Below are 12,658 nucleotides of genomic sequence, written 5' to 3'. Positions count from 1 at the left end.
GGCCCCTTCACGTCTCAAAACGAGCCAGAAAGAAGCTGGTGCTTTTGCCTTTTTCTCTGCACTTATACCTTTCAGCCGTTTATCCAGGACTGATTACGACTGAACAGTGAGATTCAAATGAAATGCATATTATCAAAATTACAAGGAGTTGGATGTGGTCATTTTTCCTGTGACCACATAAAAGAGAGAGGCAAGGAATGTGGTTTTCTCGGATTTTATGAGGCAGTTTATTTATATGAGTCAGGGGTTAAATATATACACTCTCGGTGAGAAATTCAAAAGTCTTAAAAAAATCTTAAATCAAGTGTATTCTTGTAAACTTTAATCCTAGTTACACATTGAAGGGGCGCCCTGTGTGGTAACACCCATACTTTGAAATGAGCACAATTCTCAGATCTTCAGTGAAAACAATGAAAAAGACCCACAAAAACTTCATTAGTAGAGAAAAACTTAGAGAAAAGAAATCTTGGCAAAGAGACAATCCCTTCCAACATACTCACAATTCACTTTTTTTAATCCAAAAGGCAATTTGCATTTGATCACTTAGCTCAGGCCAAAAACGTATGCCAAATGCACAACAGTTACTGTTCCAGCTCCTTTAATTGGAACTCCTGTCCCAACATGCATCAAGATAAAGAAATCTCAGCTACGGTTAGCCTCAATGACTAAAATACAACAAAAAATAGACAAATACATCTTGGATGTGCATTCGAGCCTGACGGGCCCAGTGGGTTCACCCCTGTGGCGCAGTTACAAAACATTCGGGTGGTTTATTTATGGAAGATATGCATACTGTTTTGCAACATGGGGTCTTCAACTTTCAGAGTTCGAACAACTATAAAGTTGTACAAATATAATATAAGAGCAAATTGGGTTAAAAATATCTCTGAGTCTGCAACGATTGGTGTTGCGGTAAGAACATAAACACACCATGGCTCAAAACGCACAAACTCATGTCATGTTATATTATATTCACCAGAAATGACAGATTCGATTTACTTACAGTCCTACAGTAAAGCTTGGGCTGATGGGAAGTCACAGTGAGCCTTGCAGAAGAGTTAGTAGCCATCTTAGTAGATTTAACTGCCCTTCACAGGAAAGAGCTCTTGATGTTTGTGGCCACCAAGCAGCAACCGCCGGTGCGGAGAAATGAAGCCAATCTGGGAGTGCCAAAAAGGCAGTTCCTCAAATGGCCACTAGAGGTTAGCACCAAAAGCGAGTCAATCCCTATAGACCTCTGACCTCTCTCAATGCCCAACTTTACAGCAGATATAAACATATTTACAGCCAGTCATATAAAATGTATTGATCGCGGTTAACTGTGTTTATTGCTATTTCAAAATGTTCGGAGATTTGTGTTATTTGTGAGATGGCTTTATGGAGATAAATAGTGATTTGAAGTTAAACTCACAGTAAAAAGGTCAACATGTAGACAGTAAACATGTCCAAAGTATATCTTTATACATTTTATCATGAATCTCAATATGTTCTCGTGCATTTCATGAAGTTGAAATGTAGATCATATACGTGAGGAGAAAAATAGACCGGTCCTATGTATATCTGATTCATTTTGATGTTATTTTTAACTCTTTTTTCCCCCCTAGGGTTAATGCTATGGTTATAGAACTTAATGATATGTGCCATAGGTATACAAGATCTGCATGTGGGCACACTGGAGTTAAAGTCTTAATGATATGGGGATGATGTCTGGAAAATTTTATTTGGATTTCATGTTCCATTCACAGCACTTTCCATTTTTAACCCTGTAATTGTGATTTTCTTTTAGGGGGTGGGGGTCTAATAAATGTATATTAATATAGAAGCTGAATAAAAAAGTCTGTCACGTGCAGCCTCTCAGTTGTTGACTTTCTATTTCCAGCTCTATGCAGACAAATATACACAGTCAGTGGAAACCATGATGCATATGTACAACCGGGAAGGATGGTCAAATTCCCTCTGGTCTTCCCGCTGACCACGGGTGGTTTCCATGTTAAACACCACTGTCTGATCAGTGAATATATGTCCCTGAGTCTCCCCCACTTTATAGCTATTGCTGTCTACAATGTCCCTAGGAAATGGCTCAGACATGCCGCCCTGCAAAAGTGCACTGCTTGCTCTTTGCGTCTTAAAACCAGTTATTTACGCAATGTATTTTCTTTTTTCTAACTAGGGAAAGTGGTCTAAGGCCCATGAATTGAATCCTTGTACAGATGACACAGTGTAATCTAGAAAAATTATCGGGTAGGAAGCAGATACTTATCTCACTCGAAATGAACGTGATCCCGAAGTGTGCAGAGATGCACATATTTGCATAACCAGATAATAGATTGCTATATCCGTCACTGGTCTTTAAGATGAGGAAACACCAGTGCAGCTTGTGTGAATTAGCTCCCCGTCGAGGTTACAGGCAAACTGCACTTCTCCAAGGTCTCTGTGACAAACCTCACATTTCTGTCCCTTGTCCAGTCTGAACTTTGTTTTTGAGGCCTGCATCTGCAGAGGGAAGAGAACGAGGAACAGGGTGAACCATAAAAAGGAAACATTCAATACACATAATGTCCTTAGAGCGAAGAAAAACATTGAAATGTATCATTAAACTCACCCAAATGACCTTGTGCCGCATGAGCTCTACCTGGCCCATAGCCCTTTGCAGCGTCACCATCCGCCTCTGGTGGAAGGTCTCTCTGAGGGAGCCAACCAAGAACTGGGAGACCAGCTGAACAGACCAGGAATCGGGCAGAACCTCGATGACCTTCTCTGCAGCAAAGACCCGGGGGTTTTTATTGAGCAAATCCACAGCAGCGCTGCTGAGATCCTTGGAGCTCAGGTAGATCCGGAGCAGGGTGAGCAGCAGAGACTGCCTGAGCTGAGGGTCCCGGCCTTGGGCAGCCCTGCAGCAGTAGGCCTCTGCAGCCTGGTGGTCTCCCTCCTGGTGAACGAGCACCTGCAACGCCTCAGAGTGTGCACCGGTCCTACCGAGGAGAATAGCTTCCTCTGTGTGCAGGGTTGCCGACTTGACTCTCTCTTTGATGAGAATAATTATTCATATTAAAAAAAAAGCAGCAATATAATGTAGTAACAATTGGTTAATTTCTCATAAGGCATCCACAAACCATATACAGCAGAGACGTCATAGAATTTGGATTCCCATAGCAGCTGCTGCAACTTCCCTCTGGTCTCCCTCAAATCTGCTTCCTCTTCCTCTCGCAGGGTCTGAGTTACATATGCCAGGACCAGACGGTTGTGCTGCCTCTCCTCCTGGGGGGCAGATTACACCAATCACGTCTTGGTTGCATTTAATAATGTCAGGGATATTAGATGAGGAAGCCGCTGCTGTACCCACCTCACTGTTCAAATCCTGGATTAGGAACTCAAGATGCAAAAGCAACGCCACCGGGTACTTCTCCAAGAGAGCAAGGACGTCTTCTGTTGCAAATTGATCATCTGGTGGACGCTTGTTGAAAATCTGCACCCCTATCTTTTTCAAATAAAGGGAAATTGTTATTAGACCTTACATTACCAATAATTGTTTTATAATCAAAGCAATATAAGTGGCATTTTGCTGAGTGTTATATCCATAACACATTGGTGCTTTATGCAACTCTGCCCTCTGCAGATAAATTGAGAGTATAAAAAGGGATAAAAATCACCTCTTGATTCCTTTGAAGCGCCCAGTCTGCAAATTCCCACACGACATCTCTGTCTTCAAGTTGACTGAGAGTCCTCACTATTTGTCCATATACATCAGAGCAAGAGGGGTCTTTGTAGAAGCCGTCTGCTATTTTCACCCAAGTCTGGAAGAAAATAAAAGGTTTAATGCTTCAAGTTTAGATATAAAATGTACATAGTTTAGGGAGAAATTATACCTTAATTGCATCAATGTGATTTCCATGGCTTTGATAGAGGGAACCTAATGCAAAAAATCTGTAAATAAAAAAAGACCAAACTCAGTCCATCAGATTTTGAGGAAATTACACATATTGAATTTGTGCCTTTTCTTCCAATAATGATTCGTCACCACACATCATCCAACCAACACATAATGATTTATGTTTCACCTGCTGTGTTGCTCCAAAACAGGAACACAGTAGTCCATCCTGCCTACGTTGGGAAATGCCACAAGCTGCTGCAGATTCTCAGTGTCTCCCAGTTCTACGTACAGCCTCAGGAGGGCGCAGTCAACCTCCTTAATGCACTTCAGGCCTTGCTCCGTCCCCCTGACTGCTCTGAGGAAATCTCCCAGGAAGGCCAGGTAATTATGAAATGTGTTCCTGTCCTCTCGGCAGAGCACCTGGAGATGCGTGCCCTTGTTCCCTTGATCGAGCTGGGATCGAAAGTCCTCGCCGAGACACGACTGCATGTTAGGGTAGAGTCGGATGATTTCTCTGGGGTCCAACTCACCTGCGCTGTGTCAAGTGGGTAATGAGTATTGATTTGTGTTAGACTTCTTGTGTCGAATTCAGCAGAAAACACCCACTGTTTTACAAAATCCACATATTACTGCACAGAATGTGATTTATTTAGTGTGCTCTGAGTTTGGAGTGTCGTGGAAGTGGTTTTACTCTCACATGAATAGATCTCTGGCCTCAGAAAAACCCTCCTGGTAAAAGTCAATGAATCCAGCCAGGCAAGTGATGGCCTTCTGCAGCTCCTGTCAGTAAAATAAATAAATAAAAGGAATCAGCCACGGAATGCATGAGTTTATTTAAAGCACCGATATATGAGCCAAAATCATTGAGGCAGAGCAGGGTGCAACTATCCTAAAATCTCGAGGCCAATATGTGACGTAAGATATTAAAATAATATCCGCAAAAACGAGCCATATTGTGACGAGGGCCTTTTCAGCATGTTAGTTCTAACGTTCTCACCTCTAACTTGTAACCTGAGATATGGCACAGATTACGCTAAATCTCAGACACCATCTGCCGTCCTCGGTTTGATTCCATCCAACTGGAATCCACCGACAATAGCAGCTCGCGACAATGGAGTCGGTCTGTGCCTCGACAGCCTCGTTCCATCTGTTCTACAGTGATGAAATATTAAAGTAAGGCACTATGATGCAATGCTAGACGGGGTTGTATTGCACGCGTTATTATTTACACGTCAGTGGTGTGTATGAATCTATGAAAAAGGTGGAATTATAGCAGCATGGGGTTTTTTGAGGGGACATTTTGTACAGATTTTCATGTGCTCCTCAGGATGAGTTGTCCTGTAGCGTACTGAGCTATCATTATACAAACATTAAAAAATGGGATTTTGTTACGAGGCATGATATGATTTTATGTCAGGACGTACCCCTCTAATGAATTCTGCCTGGTAAGGATGGAAGGAATGGAGTATAGCATACACGTGGATGTGTTTTGTACGCTGTAGAATATATTTGTTGGAAAGCAGGGATAATTGCATCCTGCTGAGTGTCTATAAATTGATATTTCACCTCGTAGGAGTCGAGTGGACTGTGGCCTTGAACTCCATCCAGCAGCAATAAGGCCTCCTTGGCCCTCTCGTGCCTCACGAGTGCCTGGATCTGCTCTTTGAGTGGCACCAGACGCAGGCTGAAAATGTCTCTCTCTGTGAACACTAACACGCCATCTGAGGGGAGATTTGTTTTGGGTTTTCAGAAACACTCGCAAGTAGGAACAGTAGGTGTAAGGATGACTGACTGAATCGGTGCAAACTGAGAAGACACAGCAGCGACACCTTTAATCAACAAAACCACAATTTGACAGCTTTTTTTTTCAGTCTGCTATCTGCCATGATTTGGTGATGAATCGATGTTGCCCGGTTTACCTGGTGTGGCATGCAGTCCCTTCCCTCCGCTGAGACTCACAGTCTGTTTGCACTGCTGATCCACCATGCTGTAGACAGACAGCACTTTGGGCTGCAGGGTGAGGATGTAAGGGAAACATAATCCGGCCGCCAGCACCTCCTGAGGCCACTGCAGGGGAGGGCGCTGGCAAATCCCCGTCTCCATCACAAACATGCCTGAGGGATGAGGATGGAGGAATGATATTTTGACAAAACAAACACCCTCTGGCAAGATGGATACACGCTTTTGAAAGGAAGAATATAACGTCACATGAATGATGTCTTACCCAAAGATTCGGGCCCGTTCAGGAGGAATTCCCCTCGTCCCACTGAGGTAACAAAGACACACTGCCTGCTGTGATTGTGAGGAAAAAGCTCCTCACTGCGGCCGGTCCGCATGTCACAGAGGAGATACCTGTCGCTGGTACCTACGCACACGCTGGCACCATCTACCGCCAAGGCCACAGGATCCTGGAGCAGGGGGACTTCCTTTACGACGTCCCACCTGTCCACTCCCACCACGTGGATCCGGATCAACTTCCTGCGGCTGGAGGAACTCACCATCTTCACGCAGGCGTCCCGGACCGCAAGCGACGGGTCGCACACCTCAAATGAAGACACGTGCTGAATCTTCTTCAGGGCCGGAACGGGCTCTAAGGAGAACATGTTGAAGGCGGCGATGCTCCGGTCCCACAGGACCAGCAGATGGTTGAAAAGTGGGACTACCCTCAGTTGGGTTACTTGGTTGCTTGAGCCTAGTTTTCTCAGCCTACCCTCTCTGATTCTGCTCTGGCCAGGACTCAGGTCTCCATCTGTGCTAGCGGGAAGGATGAGATGCTGGACCGTTGCGTCCTTGGTCCCTATATACACATTCCGATCATAGCACTGAAGGCACTGGATGCCGGATTTGTCCTTATCTTTTGAGGCCGATTGCTTTTCATAGACATGTGTTTGTGTGAATGCTTTAAAAGCCATTGCACATATTAAAAGAACTCGGATTTAAGGTCAAATATATATCGACCTGAATTAAAACAATTTTCTGTGAAATAATAAGATGTCCCTACCTCTGCTGCTCTCTCTCAATCCTCCACAAGTTTCTGAAGTGTAAAGTCGTTTCACCGCCCCATGTGACTGTATCCTGACAGGAAATCTGTGTCAGCGTTTTCTTGCACCGCTCATCCTGCCATGTGAGGACACTTACACAACTCCAGCGGCCTCCCCGAGAAAACCAACTTTTTACAAGTGTCACAACAATAGGTATGGTGAGACAGACAGATATTTCCGAGTCGCTCGTATTCTCGAAAACGGACGAGTATAAAGGCAAGATATCTGCTGAGCCAAGCATATATGGTCGCTCTCGACGAGTTTACAACGGGAATTCGCTGGGCGCGATGAGTTCAAGAGGCTACGGAGGTTTGTTTTACAGCAATGATTGTCTAAATGGTGATGGTCATAAAAAAAGATGTTGGTTTCAAACCTACCATCACAGCCTATATTTGTGAAGCTGGACTTTGTGACTGCCTGTGGTGGAAAACTAGTTGATGATTCTTCTTGAAGATGAAGAAAGAAAAACCCGTAGAGCCACAGTTGTCCTTGCTTGTATAGTTTAATACAAGAATCTGCAGCAGAGAAACAGTATGGTGGATACATTCATAAACCAAATGCTTCCAGGGACATGGTGACCTTGCGTCCTATAGAGGGAGCTGTCTCTGGGACAAGGACCACCTTATCTGCTTTAGCACCAGAACAGTAAAATAACTCTTTGTACAACCATGGGAAGCAAACAGCCAGTAGTGACAGACGTATGTCAATTCTAGAATGAAGATACAGCCACACTGCCTTTAACTCCTCCTCAGGATTAGCATGGTTGGAGCAGAAGAAGACACATTAGGATAATATGTAGCAGGCCTTGAATGATATACATTTCAGCATGATATACATAGAAAAACATTTATTCTAAAAATGTTTTAACGTCACAAGGGAAGCATAAATCATGCATCATTTTGTTTCCGTGATGTGAATACATTTATCTAGGCAATCGTGTATCAATGTATACTAAGCATATAGCAGTAATACGTGCATTGAAAGTCAGACCTGTAGTCAAGTGTATTAAATGTGTTTTGGTGCAGCAACTATATATTGTTTTTATCATTAATTACATTATTTTCTTCATTAATCAAGTAATTATTGTGTCCATGTCAGAAAATAACAATAAGTCCATAGTGACATCTTCAAAATCTTTTTTTTATCTGACGAACAGTTTAAAATCCAAACATATTCAGTTTACCGACATCAGAAATAAATCCTTACTCATAAGGAGCTGGAAGAATCAAATGTCAATCTATAAATCCATTCAATGATCAATTAAAATCATCTCATCATAAATCAAAATTTTTGTAAGGAAAAAGCTGGTTCAAGAAATAAAGAGGATATCCATCAAATGAAGGGACAACGGCACCCTGACTAAAGATACATGCTCATCTTTATGGCAATAACACCGTTTTTCTGTGTGTGGGCATTGTGAGACAACCATTGGTCATTTATAACACCAAACAAATAAGCATTTTTACATTCAGAATGAGTTAATGTACCAGGCGTGCAAAGAAGAACTATGCATGGAAACACAAGAACTATCAGAACAGGAGCCCTCATCGTTACTGGGATAAACATGTGTCCCCCTCCCATGGAAAGGTCACTTCTCCCTACCGCAGTCGGTGCACAGGATGTTGTCGCGCTGGGTGAGGAATCCGCGTCCCACCAGCGACACGGAGCACTGACCGCAGGTGAAGCACTCGCTGTGCCACTGGCGCTCCTCAAAAGAGGTGTACTTGGCCCCCGCCAGACCTGCACACATCACACAAAGACCCATGTGCTTACATGAAATGCGCGGGGTTAATGCGACATCTTCACCTCGTTAATCTGACGGATGCACATGAAAAAGGCCTCTAATGTGCGCAGGGGAGCTGCTTTGTCGGAGAGTGAATGAAAACATGAGTGTGACTCACTGGTGATGGGCTTGGTGCAGCCCACGCACTTCTTTGCATACAGGTTGCTGAAGCATTCGAGGCAGTAAGGGTAGTTTTCCCGGGAGGTAAAGCGCTGACCCGACAGCTGCTTCCTGCAGCTGATGCATAAGAAACACTCACGGTGCCAGGGCTTGTCTTGGTAGGTCACCCCACCTGTTGTGATGGCCTGGAGGTATAGCAAATCCAGAGGAGGGAAGAGTGAAATACAGAGAGACACATTCTCTCATCATGCTTTGCAGCCGCCATGCGAGTGACATTTAAAAGACACAAGAATCAGGGGATTCGCTGCATGGAAAAAACACGATACCTTCTTACAAGCACAGCACTGGTAGGCGAACTGCTTCTCGAAGCAGGACACGCAGAAGTAGCCGTCGTCTTTTGGGATGAAGGACTTGGTTCCTATTGGCTGCTGGCAGCGGTGGCACAGGAAGCAGGTCTCATGCCAGCTGTTCCCCTTGTATTCCATTTTGCGGGATCCTGGCACAGGGGATGAGAGCAGCTTAGTCAGCATATGGTACCTCTATGACAGAAACACACTGCCGCCCAGAATAGTCCTGCTTTATCTGCGGGGCGGAGACGATGCAATCTTAAGAAACAATACTGCCGTCTGATGTTTTAAATACTTTAAGGATAGTATAGAATACAAGTCAACAATGAACCAATCTCAACCAATCTTTTACTTTTTTGTTAAACTCTACTGTTATCCACTTACAGTACAACTTTAAAATAACTGTCTAAATGAGAGAAACAATGATGTCTTAGACGTATAACCAATCAATCAGCTCACATTCTAGTCAAGAAGTCCTCAATCAACTGGCCATACTGTAATTAAAGGAAGATTTTGGTAAATGTGACAACAAAACAAAAACAAGGTAAACAAAGCTAATTAGTGAGCTGGTAGGTGGATGTTGTTGCCTTTGGACAGAGGTGTCGAAAAGTAGTTTATTGACTTCTGGTTGGTCAAAAGGTCCAGAACAGCTGCTAAATGGTTATCTCACACGGCAGCTGGATTCTTGTCCTATCGCAAGATTATGCGAGAATCCAGCAAAGATACATGTTATGGCGAGTCAGTCAATGATTGGACCAATCAGGGTTCTGTGAGGAGCTGCTGGCACCTACGGGCGTAGCTTAAGTGCATGTGTGGCAACAATTCAAAACAAATATGGCCGCTGCAAGAGGTTAGCGTAGCTGCGATAGCATCAGCGATATCGGAACTATATCCGTGCATCTCATTGACAGAGCAAAGAACAACACTGCTGGCCTGTTTGAATGGAAAATACTTTGGCAACAGTTTGATTGACAGATGGTTCATCCAATCACCTGCCAAGTATTTTTTGTTCCCCCAAACAGTTTTCAATGTCAAAAAATGAATCTATCTTGGATGTATATATATATATATATATATACATATATATATATATATATATATATATATACATATATATATATTATTACATTGTGCAATGTAAATGTGACATAACACAGATTTTAAGTGATATAAATGTATGGCCATCATCATCATCATCTCAACATACCTGGCATGACGGTTTTCTTGCAGGTGCTGCACTTGGAGGAATAATCGTGAGCGTAGCATTCGGTGCAGAGCAACACATCATCCTTGGCAGCAAAGGCTTTTTCCACCAGAGAGCGGCTGCACTTTGCACACTTGAAACATTGCTCGTGCCAGTGTTGATCCTTGTAGGACAAGTCCTGTTGATATTCAAACACACTATTTATTGCAATTTGAATATTCTGTAAAATCGGTTATTAAATGTGCATGTGGCATGGTGTTTTTTTTTATTCTAAATGTTTCTCCACAGATCACAATATAAATAAACATAACACATATTAATATTTACAACATTACTGTCATCAGAGCCATTACTCCCAGAGTAACAGTGGCGCTTCCTTACCTTGCAGTCGCAGCCAATTGCGACAGAGCAGCTCTTACAGCTGTTGGCGAACAGGTTCTCATAGCACTTAGTGCAGTACTGCGTGTCCTCTTTCATTATGTACTTCTTCCCCAGCAGGGAGTCTTTGCAGTAATGGCAGTCGAAGCGTTCGCTGGTGGACATTGTTGTTTGGTTTTCTTAGCTGCAGGTCAAGGAGAGCAGGAGGAGGACAAATTGGACAATAGAGAAGAACAGGAATGATGGAAAAATGCCTTGTAATAGTCCAAGCAATCTCTCTCATCAAGCAAGATAAGAGGCTGAGCAATTTCCACCCCCTTTCTTTTTCTTTCAAAAGAATCTGAAAAAAGCAGTGTTGTATTAAAAGAAGTCTCTACCTCGTTTGATATGAGGCGAGGGTGAGGGGGCTGCAGAGAGCTAGCGGTCCAGGCGCAGGGATGAAAAGGGGGTGAGGCAGGATTAGAGGTATCCACTGGGGGGGATCTTCTATAAATACTGGTCCTCTTATTAGCTAAATCTCTGGGGAGAATGGACATGCTCCAATGCATCATTCTGCACCTTTTAAGGGAGCCAATGGTGCACAGATCGCTGAGCTTTGTGACTGATTGAAATCATTGCTTGTTTTCTCCCTGGTAATGTGAAAAAGCTGCGTGATGCATGTAGTTTTAGGGCTAGAAGATCCATTATTGTTGGGTAACATGATCCTGCAACCTACAATAGAACTGAATGTCAGTGCCCAATCATTTGACATAAATACACAGAATATTGTTTTCTTTTCTGCACAAAAATATAAAGTTTGGATATCGGTGCCACAGCAGAGACAGTTGGCCATTTGGATGCTGCGACGTGTCAGGACACACTTGTGGCCTTCGACTGTGCCTGCAACGCACACAAGCAGTTGCAGATGGCTTATGAGAGTCAGGCGCCAAGAGCTTCGTCGTTGCCAGGTACTGAACTATATATTGCCAGGGCCTCTCAGAAGCTATTGAGAGAGCCTTGGCAGCTCTACAAGAGGGAAGCTGCGAGGCTGCGGACGTCCAGTCCATCCGCAGAAAAATGAAAAGGACGAGTGGCAGAAATTACAGTTTGATGGCGAGCATCTTGCCAATAATGACACTCTTGTCACTTCATTAAAAACCCCTATTGAGTGTGTTGACTGTAAAATACACAATAAAAACCACTCTGTTAAAAAGAAGCCTATGGATTGAATCAATATGGCACTGATGCAAAACTGTACCAATTGATCGCTTTCATGCAGTGTTCATTTGACAGTTTTGGCAACCTCAAGTTTCTCTCTCTCACAAATGTATTGTTAGTTGCATAACATGATGTGTTTATGACATCCCAAATTACAAATGATACACATATTATGACTAGTGGCATGTAACCCAGAAACATTGGGTAAATAACAATATAAAACAATGGCGCTATAATCAATGTTGACCCTGTTAGCACTGTGCAGGTCATTACAGTAAAATATAGAATTCAAATACCTCTGATTTGACTACATTTAGGTACGGCTAAGTCACCCACACACCAAGTGAATGCACCGTTGTAGGTGTCAAAAACGATGCCTGTAAAAAAAAAAAAATCCCAGTTCTTCAGCATCTTTGACTGACAGTTGACTAATTACATTTGAATCTTGGAACATGTGCTCACATCAGTCTTCCAAAAGGATCAGGGGGGGCGGACATCTTCATAAAAATAGCCCGTGAAGACCACCAGCCCGGCCCACAGGCCTAATCCCTCGCATACACACACACAGGAAGGTCAGTGACATGGATGAGGCTGTCAGCAATGCAACTCTGTCTACACAAACCTGTCTATTCCGCTTCATTAACTTCAGTGCCGCTCCTTGTAAAGTAATGCACCTCTTGTGAATACAAGAAACGTAATCCGTTTTTGGATCAGCGG

General features: G+C 43.4%; 2 protein-coding genes across 3 annotated transcripts; both read right to left on the bottom strand.

The window, feature by feature from the left end:
- Positions 1-245: 245 nt before the first annotated feature.
- Positions 246-6,885, bottom strand: LOC311016051 (transforming growth factor-beta receptor-associated protein 1). Its single transcript, XM_084013539.1, has 11 exons — positions 6,096-6,885; positions 5,791-5,985; positions 5,438-5,592; positions 4,569-4,651; positions 4,059-4,406; positions 3,867-3,924; positions 3,651-3,794; positions 3,344-3,478; positions 3,114-3,258; positions 2,603-3,024; positions 246-2,493 (listed from the first exon to the last, which is right to left on the bottom strand). The coding sequence occupies exons 1-11, from the start codon at positions 6,781-6,783 to the stop codon at positions 2,350-2,352; spliced, it is 2,517 nt and encodes an 838-aa protein (XP_083869665.1). The 5' UTR covers positions 6,784-6,885; the 3' UTR covers positions 246-2,349.
- A 510-nt stretch (positions 6,886-7,395) lies between these two features.
- fhl5 (four and a half LIM domains 5) lies at positions 7,396-11,300 on the bottom strand. 2 transcript variants are annotated; one of them, XR_014597402.1, is made up of 7 exons: positions 11,122-11,300; positions 10,748-10,928; positions 10,370-10,544; positions 9,142-9,311; positions 8,814-9,000; positions 8,398-8,652; positions 7,396-8,361 (listed from the first exon to the last, which is right to left on the bottom strand). XR_014597402.1 is itself a non-coding variant. In XM_084013123.1 (6 exons), exons 2-6 carry the CDS (start codon positions 10,907-10,909, stop codon positions 8,501-8,503), a joined length of 846 nt encoding a protein of 281 aa, XP_083869249.1. In that variant the 5' UTR covers positions 10,910-10,928; positions 11,122-11,300; the 3' UTR covers positions 7,396-8,500. The 2 variants fall into 2 exon arrangements, 1 of the variants encoding a protein (XP_083869249.1); XM_084013123.1 differs by having other exon boundaries at positions 7,396-8,652.
- Between the last annotated feature and the right edge of the window lie 1,358 nt (positions 11,301-12,658).

This window comes from Eutrigla gurnardus (genome assembly GCF_963514095.1).
Source record: "Eutrigla gurnardus genome assembly, chromosome: 7".
Classification (NCBI taxonomy): Eukaryota; Metazoa; Chordata; class Actinopteri; order Perciformes; family Triglidae; genus Eutrigla; species Eutrigla gurnardus.
This window is presented reverse-complemented; position numbering and strand designations above follow the sequence as displayed.

Bases quoted from the DNA above. Each gene is read 5' to 3' on its own strand.
- LOC311016051 (XM_084013539.1), bottom strand. From the start codon at position 6,783: ATGGCTTTTAAAGCATTCACACAAACACATGTCTATGAAAAGCAATCG. The intron at 3,795-3,866 runs GTATAATTTCTC...ATTTTCTTCCAG, and splicing joins ATCACATTGATGCAATTAAG to ACTTGGGTGAAAATAGCAGA. The intron at 3,479-3,650 runs GTGATTTTTATC...TATTTGAAAAAG, and splicing joins CGCTTCAAAGGAATCAAGAG to ATAGGGGTGCAGATTTTCAA.
- fhl5 (XM_084013123.1), bottom strand. From the start codon at position 10,909: ATGTCCACCAGCGAACGCTTCGACTGCCATTACTGCAAAGACTCCCTG. The intron at 10,545-10,747 runs GTAAGGAAGCGC...GAATATCAACAG, and splicing joins CAATTGGCTGCGACTGCAAG to GACTTGTCCTACAAGGATCA. The intron at 8,653-8,813 runs GTGAGTCACACT...TGATGTGTGCAG, and splicing joins CTGCACCAAGCCCATCACCA to GTCTGGCGGGGGCCAAGTAC.